Source organism: Ambystoma mexicanum, chromosome 6q (assembly GCF_040938575.1).
Source record: "Ambystoma mexicanum isolate Mex_15411 chromosome 6q, UKY_AmexF1_1, whole genome shotgun sequence".
NCBI lineage: Eukaryota > Metazoa > Chordata > Amphibia > Caudata > Ambystomatidae > Ambystoma > Ambystoma mexicanum.
This window is the reverse complement of record NC_090937.1, coordinates 7,497,720-7,519,207: the sequence shown is the minus strand read 5'-3', so window position 1 is coordinate 7,519,207 and position 21,488 is coordinate 7,497,720. Positions and strand designations below refer to the sequence as shown.

The 21,488-nt window shown below is 46.2% G+C and overlaps 1 protein-coding gene across 1 annotated transcript in view; it reads left to right on the top strand.

Annotated features, from left to right (window-relative positions):
- Positions 1-21,488, top strand: part of LOC138515709 (stimulated by retinoic acid gene 6 protein-like) — an 859,180-nt gene that overhangs the window by 731,476 nt on the left and 106,216 nt on the right. The window contains exon 17 of the mRNA XM_069630368.1: positions 2,651-2,797. Coding sequence (XP_069486469.1) covers positions 2,651-2,797 — 147 coding nt within the window. The remainder of the gene's footprint in view (positions 1-2,650; positions 2,798-21,488) is intronic.

The following is a 21,488-nucleotide window of genomic DNA, read 5'->3' as shown; positions in this document are numbered from 1 at the left end:
CTGCAACCTTTTCTAACAATGTCTTCTTTCTTTTTCTGCAGATGCTGTTTATCCGAGGTTCGTGGCTGAAGCTGAACGCTGTGAGCGTCACGTTGCAGTATTGCAAACTAACGCGAAGTGTGTCAGTCCAGTCGGGCGTGGTTTAAATAGCTTCAAGAAAGAAGTCCAGGTAAAAGAGTTCCAAGGTGCCACACCCAAACCATCCTTCTGCAAGCCAGGTTCCAAGAAGCCTGATTCTGTGGATGCTTCCACATTGAATGACTGTAACAAAAAGTAGTTCCCAAGCACAAACTTATTATTAAGTATGAGCCTGGCGCCAAAGGTGCCAGGACTGGCCCCAAGAAGGCCCCGGTTGGTATATAGAGGAGGCTGGGGTCAAGGCTCCCCCTGGCCCATGCGTAGGCCAGGGGGGCTTCAGGGTAAGGGTCGTGACAGAGATATTGCCAAAGTCAAAAGGGAGCTAATGAGAGGCCCATACGTTGTGAAACGTGTTGCCCATTCGTTGTACAGCTTATAGCAAAAGCTGGTATAAACTCACATTGCCAAAGCCAGGGGAGAAACAGAATAAGACCCTGTCCTTGTCAGTATTTGGTTACTTGTGCAGTGGAGAAATAAGAGTGGCAAAAAGGCTGCCCTTTTGGAAAAGGTTATTCAGAAGGAGAGGAGTATTATTTGAAAAGCAGTATTAAAGAGCACCAATGTGAATCTTGTTTTACCTGAATAGCTGTTAAAAGTTTGAAGCTGCAAAATGTTGAATATTGTGAAGCTGTTGTCAACCTCTTGTCAGTTGATCTTTTCTACAAAAGCACTTGTTGTGAAGCGCTGTTCATGCCGTGGAGTAAACCCAGATGGCAACCCTTTAAAGGAGTTGGCCTGACATGGGTGTAAACCAGGTATGAACTGAGGTAGTAACCTGGCATAGAAGTAAACCAGGTATAAGTTGACAAAGTGCTATATGACGAAGTGCTAAAATGTGATCCTTATAAAGACAATTGGCCCCATTACGAGTCCGGCGGTAACCCGACGGTGCTACCTGGGGTGCTACTGACGGCTTGCTGCGAGACTCGTAACACTGTTTCCGCCGTCTGAGATCCCAGAGCCATCGGGACATTACAAGTTCCTGGATATCAGGCAGTGGAAAGTGTAAGTCCCCATTCCCATGGAGTCCATGGGGATGGGGACATGTAAGCACCGGCACAGTTGCTAACGATGCTGGTGCTTCTGTGACAACTTTGCCGACTTGGGCCGTTGCGCCTGGCAGGTCAGACCTGCCAGGCGCAACGGCCCGGCAGAGTTGTAGTGTGGCTGTCCGGAAAGAGTGCTGGTACGGTGCGACAGACACCCTTATTTCCAGACAGCCACACTTGTAATGATGCCCAATGTATGCTGCTTATGGTGCTGAAGAAAGAACTTTGTAAAACTGCTGTAAATTAGTTATATTTCTCTAGAACTCCTCAATTGTGGCAAATCATCCTGGCCAAGACAATTATTGTTGCTATTGATAAACTGAAAAAGTGTCCTTTATTTGAAGAGGAAAAATCTTACGCGTGTTCAAGGAAGAGAAAGAACCTTCTATTTTTCTTTGTTGAATCACTGGTGCGTTGGAAGTTTCTGTTGGCAAGTTGAAGTTACAAAGAACTGTGTTGGAATTTTTGGGCAAAACAGGATTTCCTTATTTCTTTTTTGAACTGTGTAACAGAATCCTGCTTAAATCTGGGGAAGGGAAATTCGCCCAGGTTATGAGGAGACTGTGTGTTACATTACGAACTCAATCATTATACCATTGTTGTTGTCTTTGAACTGCCATGCACCACCTCATGTGTTTATTGTATATGTGCAAGGGACAGATATCCTTTGTTAGAGTGTTTCCTTTAATTTATTTTAGGCAGGGAAATCATCTTCAGGGTAGGGTTAGTAAGACATTTATCCAACCTTTTAATTTAATAAAATAGATTTTTTTTAAAACCTTCACAAATTTGTCCGCCTCACATTTCTGACCCCTCACAATAGTCATAATCATTATTGCCCAGATTTTAAGTCTTCAATGGAGTCTCCTCTTTTCACCAAAAGAGCACTTTTATTTTGACTTTATGTACTCCTTTATTGCTGGAGGGTTGCTATCATTTTACACCAAATAGCCTTTCGTCCATTGGAGGACTAAAAAGTTAAAAGGATATTGGGGAGCAATATTCATTCCAAAGCCTTATTGGACAAGAGTAGAAAAAAACAATACCCAAGAATGCAATCCTACAAAACCATGGCCATTATGCCTCAGGAATCTATGGGTTAATCTGCTAGCAATTCTCTCCACCTCTAGTGCGTTGAAAAATCAGATTACTGGTGATGGCTCAGAGACACCACCAGATCACTTGCTGACAGTGATGCCTAAATGCCACAGCTGTCAGAATGTTTTCCTACAATTTCTTTTTTACTCCTTTTGTTTTCTCAGTATATTTCAGTTCGTCACTGATTTGCTATAGGATATATTTTTTTCTCATTGTTTTCTTTCGTCTACTTTTCTATAATAAACTTCATAAATAAATGAAAGTTAACTTTCCTCAGAACACAGCACATCAAAACAATATTTTGCAGTCCAACCAGGAAACATAGCGCTGAATTGTCATAACGTCACACGTTTTTTTTCATGCAGGTTACAAGACCTGGATTGGAATGATATTTGTGGACCATTACCACACAAATCCCACCCTGCTTACCTTTTGCTATATTCTGCTGAATGGAAGGAATGGAAAAAACGTGTACACGCCTTCCCAAAATAATTTCTTTCAAGTTTCTGCAGGTATAGTATTGCTGTTACTCTTGTGGCCTGCAAAAAACGTCTTCTCTATTACTGGACAATGTATTAGCATGATTGTTTTTCAAAGCCCCAGGAAATCAGACGATATCACTTGCGTCAGATGTCGCAAAATGTGTATCTGTAGGAGACATGCATACTAGGTATTCGCAAATTAAACTATGTTTTTTCTCACGCTGCCATGACATATTTGCACACCCATAAATTATTGCGGCAACATTTAAACATTCACACTTGTCACACTACATTTACACCAATGTGTAGATTAAGCAACAATACTGTTTGCAGATAGTAGTAAAATAGTGATACTTATTTACACCATTCTGTGTGTGTAGCGCACCTATTGACCCCCAACAAATACAATAACACACCTATTTCAGATGATTAACTGTACTGATCCTGGCACTTCAGCTTGTGCAATTTGCACTGTGTCCCGATGCAAAGGGCAACAGAATATGCAATTTCCGCCAAGATGCACATAAACGAAAAAGACAGAAATCGTTTTTTGAATCGGGCATACATTCTTTTGGTTAATTGTTTCATAACCTGCTTTGGTGCAAAGTTACCCCTTTTTCATGTGTAAGTCACACTTAAGCCTGGAAATAATGTTTTGTCACTCTGCCATCGAATAGAACCTTAGTATAGGCCAGGAATAAATATGTTGAATGCAGGATGTAAAAAAAAATGCTGGGTAAGAAGAAGCTGGTTTGAGCCACCAACGTACAAAAGGATACTTCACTCTGAGCATATGCACATGACTAATTTTACTATACGTCAGATAGCTTAGTGAAGAATGTGCCTCTTGCTGAAATGTGTTCAACTTGTTATCACAGGTCTGCATCCTAGCGAGGCGGACTCAGTCCTTCGTCTTTCTGAGCTTGATAAATGGAGTGCCAAATATATAGTTATGGTTAAGTTGGTGTTTCCATAGGAAGAGCATTTTTTGGGTGGCTTATAACTTCGCTCCCTCTGGACGAATCCTCACCAAACTTTGCAAAAAAAAGTATATGGCCCACTCTGAATTTTTTTGCAAAGTTTGGAGAGGTTTGGTCCAGGGGCGGCAAAGTTATAGGGGGGGGTCCCAAAACTTTTGTTTTTTCCCATAGACATAATGGGAAAAAACTTTGCGCACGCCTATAGCCCAAACCGCTGGACGGATTTACACCAAATTTGTGCCAGGAGCGGGTGTAAATCCGTCCAGTAGTTTTTTTTAAAATGACCAAAATGTAAGGCAAAAAAATTATTGATATCTCCGTTCGCTTCGCGGACGGACTTCCGGTTTGCTCCGCGGACAGTGCCTTGATTGGCAGAGCGGCTTGCGCGATGTCCGCGGACATCCGACGTGTTCGCTGATTGGACGGCGTGGTGCGTGAAGCGCATCAGAATTTCTGTGGCGCCCGCCATCTTGCATTCGCGGACGACCGCGGACAGCGCGGTGAAACTTGGATTCAAAATTGTACTTAGTGGAGTGTGTTGGTGTGTAAGAGTGTTTGGGGAGGGTGGGGGAGTATGAGATAGGTGGAATGTTGTATTGTTTTTATGTGCTAGATGCTTTTGTTGTGTTCGATTTGTCTGCGGACAACACTGTTGTTCTGAAATGTTCGTAAATAAGCAGAATGGATTCGGTGTCAAGTTGAACGTTTTCTAAGAAGACTCGTGGGGTCCTGGAATGTTCGCAGGGGGTGTCCTGAAGACGTTGTCCATCTTGTTCGTTGTCAAGCTGAAAGTGTTCTAAGAACACTCACGGTGTCCTGAAATGTTCGTACATGAAGAAAATGGGAGTGTTCCGAGGACGTTGTCCATATTGTTCGCTGGCAAGTTGAATGTGCTCTAAGAACACTCGCGGTGTCCTGAAATGTTCGAAAATAAACAAAATGGGGGTGTTCTGAGGACGTTCTCCGTATTGTGTGCCTGCTTAGCTGTATCCAATGAGGGAATGGCACAGAGAATGAAGTGGAAATGGTAGAAGGGCTGTCTAAGAGTTACGCGGTCCGCGGACAGGGCGTGCTACATCCAGGGTTTTCCAGCAAATCCAGCATGGAAAGAAGACTGTAGGGATCAGCCAATCAGATGTTGAGGTTGTGGATTTGTCTTCAAAGAGACTGTTTGTAGTGAAGATGGCAGAAGTGGAGAAAGTCAGGGTGTTGGTGCTCGGAGATATGTTTGTGCATGGTTTACAACAGTATGCTCAAAGCAGGCATGTTGCAAAGAATTTCGATGTTAAAGGAGTGGAGGTGGTGAGGAGCACTGTGCCTGATTGCAATGTACAGGGAATTGTACAAGTTCGTGAAGATATGGGCAGGATCAACAGTCCCCATGTGGTAGTTTTGCACTATGGAGCTTTCCATTTGGGCTATGTCAGTGCCCCTACTTTGTTGGCAGATTTGGAACACTTGGTCCAAGCAGTAATGAACATCCTTACAAATGCCAAAGTCATTTTTTCTGGATTAGTACCTAGGGCAATATGGGACAATAGTTCAGCTTTTTGTCCTCAGCAAAACAATGCTAGGTGTGTAATCAACCGAGGCATGTGTGCCTTCATGCTTAGAGCTGGTATGTTCTTCTGTAATAATGAGAATATTGATTCCAGTAATGCAGTTTATTTTAAAGAAGATGGCATTTCCTTATCTTTTATGGGAAATGCCATTCTGTTTTGGAATGTAAGGGTTGCTTTGGAGAAGGTTATGTGAAGATTTTAGAAGTAAAGTAAGAAAAAATAAATAAATAAATAACAGGTGTCTGTCAAGCATCTGCAAAAAAACCCCCAAAAAACGGCTCTTTTCAGAGCCAACCTCAAAGGGGAAATGGGGCACACTATTTAAATTTACATTCACCACGCTCAGATTTTCGATATGTCTATGGACATGGCGGTAGTCCGCGGACATCGAAATCACTAGCTAGGGGTTCAGTATGTTCTATGTTACAAGTATATAAAGTCAGGGATATTATGGTTAAGTTGTGCTACTAAAAACATATGAAATTCAGTAAAAAAACTTTGTTAAAGGGACGTTATGGTTAAGTTGCGCTACTAAAAACCTATGAAATTCAGTGAAAAAACTTTGTTAAAAGGGACGTTATGGTTAAGTTGCGCTACTAAAAACCTATGGAAAAAAAGGGAGAGCCAGCCAGGTGATGTCATCAGTGATGTCATCAATGACATTTGTGATGTCATCTTTGATGTCCTGGGTGTTAGTGTTAGCAGTGCACGTGGCGCGAGTTATGGTTGCTTATCTTACCATAACTGCCGAATTTCAGGGGGTTTTCGGTTTTACTTTGAACCATAACGTCCCTTTAACAAAGTTTTTTTACTGAATTTCATAGGTTTTTAGTAGCTCAACTTAACCATAATGTCCCTTTTAACAACGTTTTTTCACTGAATATATATATATATATATATTCAGTGAAAAAACATTGTTAAACTAGGTTAAGTTGCGCTGCTAAAAAACCTATCAAATTCAGTGAAAAAACGTTGTGCACGGCACGTTATGTTTCGGTTGCCCTAAGAAAAAGCACACATTCAGAGCAAACACTTTCTTTAAGGGACGTTATACTTACTTTGCACAACCAACTACTGTTAGGAAATATTTCATATTAGAATGTAATTTTCCCTCCATGTGTCAACCCCCAAACTTTTTGCTGCTGTTTTACACGCTGATCTAACCTTTGCCAGAGAAGCGCAGCCCTCAGCCGCACTCCTCTGGGCTTTCACTCACTTCTTATGGGGAAACTGACATGCCCTTAAGACAGTCAGTACTGGGAGACTTCGTTTCCCTTAGTCCTTTCCTCATGTTGCAGCTTTTTGTGCAACATGGAACAAGAGTGCAATGTAACTTACTTTACCGCACCCTTGGGTTTCTAGTCATTCCAAAGCCCTAGAAACTCTCGAGGGACTTATTATGAGCTGTGCAGGTGTGTCACGGATAGGACTGGTGGCAGCTATCGTTTATCTTATGTTTTGAACCCTTTTTTGCTATGTTATCCACGCTTACCTTTTTTGGCACGAATAGGTGGCCTGGCTCCAAAATGGCCATGCCACAAGGTTATTTGTCCTGTCCTTTGGCCATCTGGCCCCTTCACCTTCCCCAGGTCGAGCCAACCCGGGTCGGTCCTTATTTGGTCATGCACTTTCCCACGAAACCCAAACCTTTCACGGGCTTCTCCATGCCTTGTGTGTGTGCCTCCAGATGTGGGCTGGGATGTCTGTTCCCAATACACATCCTGGGTGCCAGAGAGTCTGGAGTGTCCTGAATGCCTGGGACCACCGTGGTCCGTGATTGGTCCATGTATGGAGTGTTTGTGAACAGATCTCCCATTGGGTCGTTTTGACGCGAAGGGAACTTTGGATAAGAGGAGGCCGAAAACACCACTACCATGTCGATCTCCTGAGTTCACACGAACAAAGGATAAGGAGCCAAATATCCTGCAACAAGAAGCCGAGTTGAGGAACCACTGGTGACAGGCTGGAAGGTTTGGCACTCTGGGCCCACTGTCGTCCTTTGAGACCCCTCTGCATTTGATCGTCCTAGAAGGTCTGCAAAGGTGCTTCAACCCATGATAATAGTGGGACCAACTATTCTCAGCACCTTCATCAAACCCTGCAAGTAAGCCTCTTCAGAAGTGTCCCTGGGCCAACCAGTGGGCTGAATATCTTACGCAGGACGTTTGCTCTGTCATCGCTGCGGTTTCGAAGAAGCCCTGGAAATTTGGTATACTGCTTGCTCTGTGTCCACGGCACCCTCATACTGAATTTCGTACACTTGGCATTCCCAGGTCTGAAGTGAGACGAGTGCACCCGGACCGGAGTAAACGCGGTTACCATGTTGCCCTGCTGTGGCAACGACCTGTGCAAGTTTGCTGCACTTGTGACCCTCTTCACGCTAAAGCCTGCTACCGCGGAAACTACACGGTGTCGAGACGTCCTGATTGTCACATTCGAACCTGCCAGCGAAGTGGACTGAACTGGCGAAATCTGGGTCTGCCTGCGTCGGGGACCGGTGAGTAGTCCATACCCCAACCGGTGGCCCCTAGCACAGGAGCCCGTTTCCTTTCTACCGTTGTTGCGAAATATGACTCTATCCCGCACTCTCAACCTGCCTCTGCCCACAAGTGGAGGTCCTACTTGAATAGTGGGGACTTGTTCTTCATTGACTGCATCCACCTTCCTGAGCTGCTAATGACCCTTGAAGAGACCCTATTTTGTCCAGTGGCACAAGCGTGTGCATGTACTATTGAGCATAAGGCTCCTCTCTTCGTAGGGCTTGGACTGCCTCTTAGTTAGGTGTATTCTTGATGTGGAACTGGGTCTAAAGATTACTTGCACTGCCTGTTTTCCTCCCCATCTAGGTGGTCTACATTTTTCGTGCTCCTTTATCCGTTTGACCCCTCTGGTCTTGTATATATATCGTGTTGATTGTGATGTTTTGGTTTACTTCGGTATTATTGTGACTCTTTGCTATGGTCTAAGTTACAAAGGCCTTGTAATAAATGTGTCTATATTTTTAATATAACACCTGTCTGGATTAATTTGTAAGTGTCCTTGCTTTGTGTGCTCATTGAGATCTTTCAGTCACCCTCACCCCTCTTGAGTCTTAGGGCCTCAATACGACCCTGGTGATAAGGGGTTAACGGCACCGTAAAAGGCTGCGGCGCCGTTAACCCCTTAGCGCCTAATTACGACGTCCCTTTGCGGCTCCCGACCTTAACGGCTGGTCTAGACCAGCCGTTAAAGTAGGGACCCGCAAAGGGACCTTGAAGGTAATTACGGTACCGCAATTTGCGGTACCGTAATTACCGCCTTCACCATTCCCATTGAGCCCTATGGGGCAAAAATGGGAATGGGGATGGGCCAATGGTGCATGGGGAATTACCGCCCCGCCAACCTTGGAATGGGATGGTAATTCCCCATTGCACCATGGCGGACTCGTTACAATACTGGCAGCAACATGGTGCTAATAGCGCCATTGGTTACTGCCGGTGTTGTAATGAGGGCCTTAGTCTTGACCGCCTGCCATAGCTACACTGATTGGTCTGGCTTGTCGAGAGGTTACCCTGTTCCAAGAAACTAGGTTGGCCTACTGAACCTCTGCCCCTCCAGGTCAGAGTTCAGAAATCCATCATTAACAGCGGTGGGATAGGACTGAAGGAATCCAGTGTTGCGCACGGGCGAAGGCATTTCGAGTTATTCCTACCAGGGCACCTAGTGAATTGTCGTAGTATAACTTTTAAAAGGCCATAGTCCTATCTAACAGTATGGAAACAAGTACCTTGTTAACTTTAAATGCTTCAAAATCCGACACATTAAGAAAGATGTGTGCTGAGAGAGGTGTTTCCTCTCAAGGCACAAAAGAAGAAATGATCCAGAGAATCATAGACTGGCAGAAAGCTCAGCTTAGAGCTATAGCTTCCGAGGACAGTGCAGAAGGAGGTGGGGCTGCTCTCACTGGTAGAACCGATGGTTCTACCGCTGCACTGATCCACAGTGACCATGAGGACATGGAGGATGTAATTTCGAATGTTTCCTCTGCCAGTGCTGATGGGTAGGCCATACTTGAATTCAAGAAGCAAGAACTGCTGCTTAGGCAGAAGGAGCTTGAGTTCAACATGGCCAAACTAAAGATAGAGCAGGCAGAAAAGCAAAAAGACAGGGATCACCAGTTGGAATTGGCCAAGCATCAAGTTGCCAATGGGTCCAAGGGTCCTGGACATGGGTATGGGGCCTCTTCTCATCCAAGGTTTCCAAAAGATATGCTCAGTGTGTATGAGGAAAAGAATGACATTATGGACTGGCAGAATACATTTGAGTATGCATGTGAAGTTCAACAAGTTGACAATGCTGATAGAATGTCCTGGTTACTTAGCAGACTACCCCATTCTGGCTGCAGTTCCATTATGGAAATGTCGAAAGCTGAGAGAGCAGATATGGCAATGTTGAAGCAAACTCTCATCTTAAAGTTTGTAAATACTCCTGCCCAATACTTAAAAAGATTCAGAGAGTATAAGAAAAAAGAAGGTGGTACTTGGGTGTCTTATGTAACTGAATCCTTAAAAAACTTGACTGGCTGGGTTGAAGGTTATAAGGTTTCTACCTTTGAAGGTATGATAAGTTGTGTCGTGCTGGAACATATTTTTGCATCTTCTCTGAGCTTAAGCAGCATTTGGCCGATTCAAAGGAGATAGATCCTAAGAAGCTAGCCATTGCAGCAGATTTATGGGTGTCGCATCGAGTGTCCCATAAGGACAAGACTCATCCTGGTAAGCAGGAGGAAGGGAAAAAGTCCAAAGATAAGGAGGATGGGGAAACTGATAAATCTTCTTCCCAAAAGGGCCACAAAAAGAAAAATAAGGGTAAGACACAAGAGAACTCACAGGGTAGTGGAGGTCAGCCTCCGAAACAGAACTCTGGTTATAGTAAGCCTCCCTATGTGAACAGACCCAATGGATATTGTTTTGCTTGTGGAGTGACTCACCTCGTGAAGGGGGATCCCAGATGTAAGGTCAAAACCTTGGGGGTCCACTCTGCTAATCTGGCCTTTTCCTCCTATGTAGAAGAAGAGATTACCGGAGCATCCTTCTCCTCAGACTCCTTCCCCAGTGGGATAGAAGCTGAGGTAGTTTTAGTTTCCCTGGGTTCCTGGGAGCCTAAAGTGTCAGAGGCGTATGCAAGGATTCCAGATAACACCAAGCACTACTTTAAGGACAGTGTGCTGATCAATGGAGTAGATAGATACTCCAGCTCTTAGGGACAGTGGGTTCAGTGGAACTGTAGTGGATTCTACCTTGGTAGACCCAGAGGAAGTTGGCAGAGCTACTCTGATGCCCACTAAGTTGGCTGACGGCCCACCTCTCATGTTCCCAATAATACCTGTAAATCTTACTATCAATGGTACAGCAGTCAGGATTCCAGTGAGCATTCAGAGGTGTGTCCCAGGAAAGGTCTTGTTGGGCAATGATCTCCGAGCTTCAGGGCTTGTGGGAGACACTGCTCACAGACCCTGCACAAGGTCTCAAATGAGGGCAGCACGGGCCAAGACCAATGCCCTGCCCCAGCCAAAGGGGAAACCCAAGGCTAAAGGAGTCAAAAAAGTAAAAAGAGGGAAAGAAAATATTCCCCCTAACTCGCCTACCACTGAGGTGGAGGCAGTTGGTCAATCACCCAGACCTGATGAGGAGCTGGTGATGCCTGAAGTAATTGACCCCAATGACCATCCTGAACTAAACAATTTGTTAGTAGAAGGTGGTCCTGACAGGGATGCATTCAGTAAAGGCCAACGTGAGTGCCCATCTCTGGAAGGCCTAAGTAGACAGGCCCGCTCACAGCTTGAGGGTGAACCTCCTGGGAAGCACCGGATTTATCGGAAAGGTGAGCTCCTGTATAGTGAGCCCATAGAGTCTTGTTAAGAAAGGAAGAAGGCAATGAATGTGGCAAGGGAAATGTGCACGGAATCGCACAGTGAACATTTTTGAATCTAACAACGTGCATACAATACCCAAGACTCGTGTATACTAAAACCCAGGAGTGCAAATAGAGTGAAACAATAATACCAATATATGAAAAGGGATGTGGGGTAAGCACTTAGAACCTCCTTATGACTGAAAGGAAAGTCGGCAAACTCCTTACCCACTATGCTATTACAGATACTGACAGCACTAAGCCCACGTAGAGGGGAAGCAAGGACAGGATCTGTGAGCTGACGCTCTGGATGATACTGAATAAGGAACTTAGAAACAGTACTCACGAGGACCAAAAAGACCACTTGAATGTCAGTAAACCCACGAACCCAGTTGATCAAACAGGGACCCAGAAGGCTATAACAGCAATGGGTGGAGGATAACTAAATACATAAGACCCAAGTCAAAGGGCAAGTAGGAATTGTGATTATAGAATAGTGAGGAAAACAAAAGGCATTCACACAGGGACTAGTTACAACAGCACCCCACACCTAATAATCAATGGGAAATAAATGCAGAAGTGCAATGGAAAACATGGAATGGATCCCAATAGAAAGTAAGCATCAGGAGCAGGGAAAATGATATCAGAAAAGGAAACCTTTCCCACCCATCCAAGGAGAAAAGGCAGGAAGCTAAATCTAAAAGTGGAAAGACTAATGCATCAAGTTTTTCAGTAGCAAATGACAGCGTCAAAGAAACAGAGAACACAGGCAAATTGGGCTGCATCAAAGGGTAAAACACAGGGAAAGGCTGCCTGCAGACAGAGGAAGACAGAAAGGGAAATCCAGAAAGCAGAAATCAATTAAGCACATGAATCCGAAATCCAGGGCAGAGGAACAAGAAACAGGAACTAGGAACTAGGCACAAAAGCTAGGAACAAGGGACCAGTCACAACAGGAACACTGCAACAATGACCAGCGCTGGACTGAAGCAAACTGAGGCTTTTAAAGCTGCTTAACGAGCACACCCCTCAGGTGTGCCGCCTGCTGCACCTGCAGCCACAGGTGTTGCCTATCCTCCACCCAACCTTGTCCTGCAAGGGAGGAGGTGAAGCAGTGAGCCAGGCATTCTGGGAAGCATAGTCATTAGATTAATGTAGTTTGCTGGCTGCCAAAAACCTGGAATGGATCCGGAAGGGAAGTAACTTGGAAAATAAGGTTTTAGCGCTCCCAATTCATCACAGCACTGTAGCATAAGGTTCGGAGGAAATGTCCAGCAGGGAATAAACCCCAAAACATGCTCCCAAGTGGTGGGAACGGGAGCAAAGGGAGCGAGCCGTGACAGTATACCCCCTCCCACGGCCGACTCCAGGCGATCGTCACCTGCACAAAACATCTTCCTTCCATGACAGGAGCGCTTTGTCTTCGGAGGTGTCACTGACGGAAACGATGACCCGCGGGCAAAAGCAGAAGGACTGGAATTAATAGAATCAGGCCGCAGTCTAGAAGAGCCGTAGGCAGGTTTCTGGTGAGGAAGAGACTCATGGGTCGAAGAAAGGCATGAAGGACTTGCAGGACCCGAAGCAGAGTTGGAAGGTCCAGGAAGCTCAGACACTGGGAGCGAACACTCATACATCATTGAGGAGGGAGGCAGGCTGGCGCAACATGCTTTAGACAATGGTTGATGCTCTGGTAGCCTCCCTGCCGAGAGCGGACACACAGGAGGTGAGAAAATAGCAGGTTTCAGGAAATGTTCATGTTCAGAAAAAGAAGGTGGCGGCCGAGGTAGAGGTTCGGATCTTCTCCCGTCATCCATCTGGGTAAAGGCCTGTGGTTGAGGTCGACCAAGGTTCGACTGCATCTGTTCCACGCTTTGGGGGCCTAGACGTCCAATGGGTTGTACGAGGCTGGCACTCCTGGTATCAGTCATGTAGCCACCTTGTTGCACGTGGGATACAACCGCAGGGACGTTTGGCATACCGATAGGAGTGATAGACGCAGTACTTGGTACATCAGGCACACTTGCAGCAGGAGCAATAACAGGCACATCTTGAACTGCAGCAGTCATACCCTTCCTTTGGCTACTTGCACCCGACTGGTGCTGCAGCTGGGGGGCCATGCCCGTCCCCTCCCTCAAGCTCATGTGGGATCCGGCAACAAGAAAGCTGTCAAGCGGCTGATCCAAACAGGCCCCCAAATGCGAACCGCCCAGCCCGCTATCCTGGTCGGCTACTTTTTCGGTGACTGGGCCATGGTGGATGGTATCCGTCTCCCTCTTGTAGCACTCCAGGCAAGTCCAATGGCCTCGCATGTAAGGCCCTCCCGAGTCGTGATCCAGCTTGATGTTTCTGAAGAGAGAGCTGGCAGAAGTCTCAGATTCAGATGTTGCATATTCGGGAGGCGCTGATGCTACAGTCAAGCAGTTGGGAGAATCAACTTGTGTAAAAGGCAGGCATTCTGGTGATCCCCCTGAAGCATAAGAAGGGCAGGCTGGACGTTCCTCCGTAATAAATGGTTGGGATTCAGGAGGTAACTCTGAAGTAGAAGAATATGCAACATGATCAGACAGAGTAGACAGGTGCACCTCCGATATTGGCAGCGAGGCTGAGGAGGATACAGGTCTCTCATGAACTGAAGCCAAACTAGCAGTAGGCTCTGGGACTGAAGACATGCACTCAGGATGTGCTACCGGAGGCTCCATGGCTGAAGGATAATCCGCTGGATGAGTCACTGTAGCCGAAAACAGGCATGCCAGAGGAAATTCTGAGGCTGAGGGCATGCAAGTTGGAGACGACTCGTTAGCTGAAGACAAACTTGTCAAGGTCTTTGGCTCTGACCACGTACATGGTGAAGGCTCTTGTGTGACTGGCAGACATAGCAATTGTTCATTGATTGAAGACACGTGTGTCAATGATGACTGCAGAGCCGTGGACTGGATAATCGAAGAGTCAATGGTTGTAGGAGGACAGACTGAAGTCCCAGAAGTCGACAGACACATTTGTGGCTCAGGAATGGAAAGCACCTGTAGGGCGGTTGACTCCTTGGCACTAGTAACCAAAGACTGAGCTGTACCCATGCCGTCCCTCTCCTTAGTGGATGACACAGAGTCTCTTCCTTTGTAGAAGTCAAAATCAACCAGAGGAATCACCATAGTAAAGTCTCTGTTAATCAGGATTTCGTCAAATGTCCATTCCTCTGTCTTAGCTTCTGAAAGTGGCATATTAACAATCAACAGTTCAGGAATCGCCTGCCGGGTCTTTGGTTCAGTATACTGTGGAATGACTCCATCAAAACAAGAATTCTGTACTGTCTTTGACTGTTCGTTGTGACAAAAATTGGCAGAAGGAGGAGCGAACACAGAGGTAGTATCGTTTTCCACATCAGCTTGAATGTCTACTTCAGCCTCAGCAGCTAGATCAAGGGCAGAACCTAAGCCTACAGTAGTGACTGATTCTGTGTATGCCATCATTGTGGATTGTGTTTGGAAATCAGAAGCATGTATGTGTTCAAGCTCAGAATTATGACAAACTGCTGCACAAGAAATCTTAGGTAAAGGAGTGGCTTGTAAATCTTCAGCTAACAGCAATTCCTGACAAACGGTAGAACAATTGTCAGAACCTGTGCCCTGAATAAGTGCTGTGCTAGAAAAAAGACTTTCACTCCCAATAGATTTTACATATTGACAAGTATCATGACCTACAAAATTCTCCGCACTCAGGGACTGAACAGTATTCACTTCATCAATGGATAAAGTTTGAGGTGTATTCAGAAAAGACTGTAAGGTTTTATTCTCCTCTAGTAAAGTAATGTATTCTTGTTTTAACTCCTCAAGTTCAGCTTTTAGCATGCCCCGCCTTAACTGTACATCCCTATCAGTAGGCACAGGGGAAGGCATGGTGGCATCAGGGCTGGATCCTGCCCTAGCCATCCGGATGTGCACTGATTGTACATTGTCATTTACTGCTTGCAGGTTTTGTGATCTATACTCTCTCTTACCGACTTGGTCTGTGTTTCCCTTAAGCAGACTATTGACATCAGACCTCTTGGCATTAGGGACTACAGTAAGTACGTGTGCAGAGGAGTAAGCTGTAGACTGAGGGCTGAAAACAGAAGATATGCAAGGAACCCCTCCATTCTTTATGTTTGAATCATGAAACTGTTCAATCTGAGATAAAGCACAACCGGAATCATGGGGTTCAACAACAGAGGTACTCGTGTGTAATAAATCTAGCAGTGTGTTGTTTTCCGCTGCAAAGGCTTGTGCGGACATAGAATCTGGATCAAAATTAAAGACAGAACTAGGATCAGGCAATGTACGATGGGCCATCCTGTGGGAAAAATACTTTGCACGTAAATACCCAATCGTGACAAGGAGTTCATTTAAGTCAGGATCAGTGATTTGATTGTCACAGGTAAACGTAAGGGAAGCTTTCTGTACAAACTTTTTAGTGGCCTTGCTGCCTTTCTTTCTTAAACTGGTCATATTCAAACGGGAATAACGGCTGGTCATTCTGTTAAGAAAGGAAGAAGGCAATGAATGTGGCAAGGGAAATGTGCACGGAATCGCACAGTGAACAACTTTGAATCTAACAAAGTGCATACAATACCCAAGACTCGTGTATACTAAAACCCAGGAGTGCAAATAGAGTGAAACAATAATACCAATATATGAAAAGGGATGTGGGGTAACCACTTAGAACCTCCTTATGACTGAAAGGAAAGTCGGCAAACTCCTTACCCACTATGCTATTACAGATACTGACAGCGCTAAGCCCACGTAGAGGGCAAGCAAGGACAGGATCTGTGAGCTGACACTCTGGATGATACTGAATAAGGAACTAAGAAACAGTACTCACGAGGACCGGAAAGACCACTTGAATGTCAGTAAACCCACGAACCCAGTTGATCAAACAGGGACCCAGAAGGCTATAACAGCAATGGGTGGAGGATAACTAAATACATAAAACCCAAGTCAAGGGGCAAGTAGGAATTGTGATTATAGAATAGTGAGGAAAACAAAAGGCATTCACACAGGGACTAGTTACAACAGCACCCCACACCTAATAATCAATGGGAAATAAATGCAGAAGTGCAATGGAAAACATGGAATGGATCCCAATAGAAAGTAAGGATCAGGAGCAGGGAAAGTGATATCACAAAAGGAAACCTTTCCCACCAATCCAAGGAGAAAAGGCAGGAAGCTAAATCTAAAAGTGGAAAGACTAATGCATCAAGTTTTTCAGTAGCAAAGGACAGCATCAAAGAAACAGAGAACACAGGCAAATCGGGCTGCATCAAAGGGTAAAGCACAGAGAAAGGCTGGCTGCAGACAGAGGAAGACAGAAAGGGAAATCCAGAAAGCAGAAATCAATTAAGCACATGAATCTGAAATCCAGGGCAGAGGAACAAGAAACAGGAACTAGGAACTAGGCACAAAAGCTAGGAACAAGGAACAAGGGACCAGTCACAACAGGAACACTGCAACAATGACCAGCGCTGGACTGAAGCAAACTGAGGCTTTTAAAGCTGCTTAACGAGCACACACCTCAGGTGTGCCGCCTGCTGCACCTGCAGCCACAGGTGTTGCCTATCCTCCACCCAACCTTGTCCTGCAAGGGAGGAGGTGAAGCAGTGAGCCAGGCATTCTTGGAAGCATAGTCATTAGATTAAAGTAGTATGCTGGCTGCCAAAAACCTGGAATGGATCCGGAAGGGAAGTAACTTGGAAAATAAGGTTTTAGCGCTCCCAATTCATCACGGCACTGTAGCATAAGGTTCGGAGGAAATGTCCAGTAGGGAATAAACCCCAAAACATGCCCCCAAGTGGCGGGAACGGGAGCGAAGGGAGCGAGCCGTGACAAGTCTGCAGAAGGAGACCATAGGAGGTTGGTGGTTCCCCTTGCTGTAAGACCCTTCCTCCTGCAGCTGGCGCATGAAGTGCCCCTTGCTGGTCACCTTGGTATTAAGAGGACCAAGCAAAGGTTATCCATGCACTTCTACTGGCCCAAGATGGGGGTGCAAGTAGAAAGTCACTGCCAGAGTTGTGCCTCCTGCCAGTTATCTGGTAAGAGTGGTTCAACGATCCAAGCTCAATTGGTACCACTCCCAGTTGTTGGGGGTACCATTTGAGAGGGTAGGGTTCGACATTGTTGGTCCCCTTTACCCTCAAACATCCTCAGGCAATAGGTTTATCCTGGTGCTGGTTGACCATGCCACCAGGTATCCTGAGGCCATCCCATTGAAAACTGTGACTGCCAAGTCAGTTGCAAAAGCTTTACTTGGCATCTTTACTAGGGTTGGCTTCCCTAAAGAAGTTCTGTCTGACAGAGGCAGCAACTTTATGTCAAAGTATATGCAGGCTATGTGGAAGGAATGTGGGGTTACCTATAAGTTTTTTTCCGCATACCACCCCCAGACCAATGGTCTGGTGGAACGGTTTAACAGGACCTTGAAAAGTATGATTGGGGCTCTGGAAGAACCTCAAAGAAGAAAATGGGATCTTCTTTTACCATGCTTACTGTTTGCCTACAGAGAGGTACCACAAGAGGGATTTGGCTTCAGCCCCTTTCAACTTCTGTTTGGTCACCCTGTGCGGGGACCCTTAGCCATAGTCAAGGAGGGATGGGAGATGCCCACTCCCCCCATTACTACCAACGTAGTAGACTATGTGTGTTAGGGCTCAGAAAAAGGATGGTACTCCTGATGGGTCTGGCTAGTGACAAGTTGAAGGCAGGACAAGCTCTGGTGAAACATTGGTATGACCAGAAAGCTTCCCTCATTAACTTTACACCTGGTCAGAAAGTCCTGATCATGAATCCCATAAGGCCTAGGGCTTTACAGGATAAATGGTCCGGCCCTTACACAGTGGTGGAGTCACTGGGTGAGGTCAACTATTTAGTGGACCTTGGAAGGCCTGGACAGGCTCCAAAAGTGTTCCATGTAAATAGGCTGAAGGCTTTCATCCCAAGAGTTGAAATCACAGCACTGCTATTGGCTTCAGATGTTGAGGAGGAGGAGTCTGAACCTCTTCCTGACCTATTCCAAAACAGTCTTTCAGATAGCTCCATTGGGGGTGTCTGAGTGGCCCCTCACCGGACGTGTAATCAGCAGGCTGAGGTGAAAAGTTTGCTTAGGCAATTTTCCCCCCTGTTTTCACAGTCCCCTGGTTTGACACCTTGGTGCAAACATAACATAAACACAGGAGACAGTGTACCTACCGAAAGTAGGGGATACAGAATGTCAGACAAAGTACGGTCTTACATTAAGACAGAGGTTAACAAAATGTTGGATCTTGGGGTGATTGAACCCTCTAGTAGTCCTTGGTCCAGCCCTGTGGTTTTGGTTCCAAAAGCAGGTACTTCTGAATTGAGGTTATGTGTGGATTACAGGGCTCTGAATGCTGTCACCAAGACAGATGCACACCCCTTGCCTAGAACAGATGAGCTGGTGGATACCTTGGGCGCCTCCAAGTACCTCAGCACGTTTGACCTCACTGCAGGCTATTGGCAAATAGCCCTTGCAGAACATGCCAAGGAGAAGACAGCTTTCTCAACTCCAGAGGGCCTTTACCAGTTCAGGATAATGCCTTTTGGGTTGAAAAATGCACCTGCCACATTACAGAGGCTTGTGAATCATGTGTTGAATGGGTTACACGAATTCTGTCTTGCATATCGGGATGATATAGCAGTTTTCAGTGCCACCTGGGAAGACCATGTGAAACACCTTGTGATTGTGTTAAGGCTCTTCAGAAGGCCCCATTGACCATAAAGGCCAGTAAATGCCAGATTGGCCAAGCATCAGTGGTTTACCTTGGACTTGAAGTAGGTGGAGGGAGGATACAGCCTTTACCTAGTAAAGTACAAGCAGTACAAGACTACCCAAGAAGGTAACTTGGACTAAAGAGTGTGAGAAGGCCTTCCATGGCTTAAAAGACTCCTTGTGCCAGGCCCCTGTGCCCAGGGCCCCTGATTACCAAAGACCTTTTATTGTACAGACAGATGCCTCTGGCACTGGGATAGGAGCTGTACTATCACAAGTAGATGAGAAGGGTAAGGAACACCCTATTGGCTTCATTAGTCGCCAGCTTAAAGACAGAGAGCTCAGATGGTCCACAGTAGAGAAAGTATGTTTCTCTGTTGTGTGGGCCCTGCGGAAGCTCAGGCCCTACCTCTATGGGACCCACTTCACTGTGCAAACTGACACCATAAAATGGCAATGAACATGAAGGGAGAAAATCCAAAGTTGCTTAGGTGGTCCATAAGGCAAGGTTTTGACTTCACTATTGAGCATAGGCCAGGTGTCCAACATAGCAATGCTGATGGGTTGTGCAGAATGTTTAACTGACCTGAACAAGAAACTCATCCAGGGGTGGATTAGTTCCCCCTGTCCTTAGTCTGGGAAGGGCGAGTGTTAGGAAAGATTTCATATTAGAATGTAATTTTCCCTCCATGTGTCAACCCCCAAATGTTTTGCTGCTGTTTTACACCCTGATCTAACCTTTGCCAGAGAAGCGCAGCCCTCAGCCGCACTCCTCTGGGCTTTCGCTCACTTCTTATGGGGAAACTGACATGCCCTTAAGATAGTCAGTACTGAGAGACTTCGTTTCCCTTAGTCCTTTCCTCATGTTGCCGCTTTTTGTGCAACATGGAACAAGAGTGCAATGTGACTTACTTTACAGCACCCTTGGGTCTCTAGTCATTCCAAAGCCCTAGAAACTCTCGCTGGACTTATTATCAACTGTGCAGGTGTGTCACGGACAGGACTGGTGGCAGCTATCGTTTATCTTATATTTTGAACCCTTTTTTGCCATGTTATCCGTGCTTACCGCATTTGGCACAAATAGGTGGCCTGGATCCAAAAGGGCCATGCCAAAAGGTTATTTGTACTGTCCTTTGGCCATCTTACCCAATCACCTTCCCCAGGTCAAGCCGACCCGGGTCAGTCCTTATTTGGTCATGCACTTTCCCGCAAAACCCAAAGCTTTCGTGGGCTTCTGCATGCCTTTTGTGTGTGCCTCAAGGATGTGGGCTGGGATGTCTGTTCCCAATACACATCCTGGGTGCCAGAGAGTCTGGAGTGTCCTGAATGCCTGGGACCACCGTGGTCCATGATTGGTCCACGTATGGAGTGAATGTTTGTGAGCAGATCTCCCATTGGGTCCTCTCCGTTTTGGCGCAAAGGGAACTTTGGATAAGAGGAGGCCAAAAACACCACTACCATGTCGATCTCCTGAGTTCACACGAACAAAGGATAAGGAGCCAAGTATTCTGCAACAAGAAGCTGAGTCGAGGAACCGCTGGTGACCCGCTGGAAGGTTTGGCACCCTGACTCTGCTGTCGTCCTGCGAGAGCCCTCTGCATCGGATCGTCCTAGAAGTTCTGCAAAGGCACTTTGACCCATTGTAATAGTGGGACCAACTATTCTCGGCACCTTCATCAAACCCTGCAATGAAGCCTCTTCGGAAGTGTCCCTGGGCCAAACAGTGGGCTGACCAGCTCACGCAGGACGTTTGCTCTGTCATCGCTGCAGTTTCAAGGACGCCCTCGAAACTTGGTATACTGCTTGCTCTGTGTCCACGGCACCCTCACATGGAATTACGTACACTTGGCATTCCCAGGTCTGAAGTGAGACGAGTGCGCCCGGACAGGAGTAAATGCAGTTACCGTGTTGCCCTGCTGTGGCAACGACCTGTGCAAGTTCGCTGCACTTGTGACCCTCTTGACCCTGAAGCCTGCTACCGCAGAAACTACACGGTGTCGAGACGTCCTGATTGTCGCATTCGAACCTGCCAGCGAAGTGGACTGAACTGGCGAAGTCTGGGTCTGCCTGCATCGGGGACCTGTGAGTAGTCCATACACCAACCGGTGGCCCCCAGCGCAGGAGCCCATTTCTTTTCTACCGCTGTTGCGAAATAGCGACTCTATCCCGCACTCTCAACCTGCCTCTGCCCTCAAGTGGAGGTCCTGCTTGAATAGTGGGGACTTGTTCTTCATCGACCGCATCCACCTTCCTGAGCTGCTAGTGACCCTTGAAGAGACCCTATTTTGTCCAGTGGCACAAGCGTGTGCATGTACTATTGAGCATAAGGCTCCTCTCTTCGTAGGGCTTGGACTGCCTCTTAGTTAGGTGTATTCTTGATGTGGAACTGGGTCTAAAGATTACTTGCACTGTCTGTTTTCCTCCCCATCTAGGTGGTCTACATATTTCATGCTCCTTAATCGGTTACACCCCTTTGGTCTTGTATATATATCGTGTTGATTGTGATGTGTTGGTTTACTTCGGTATTATTTT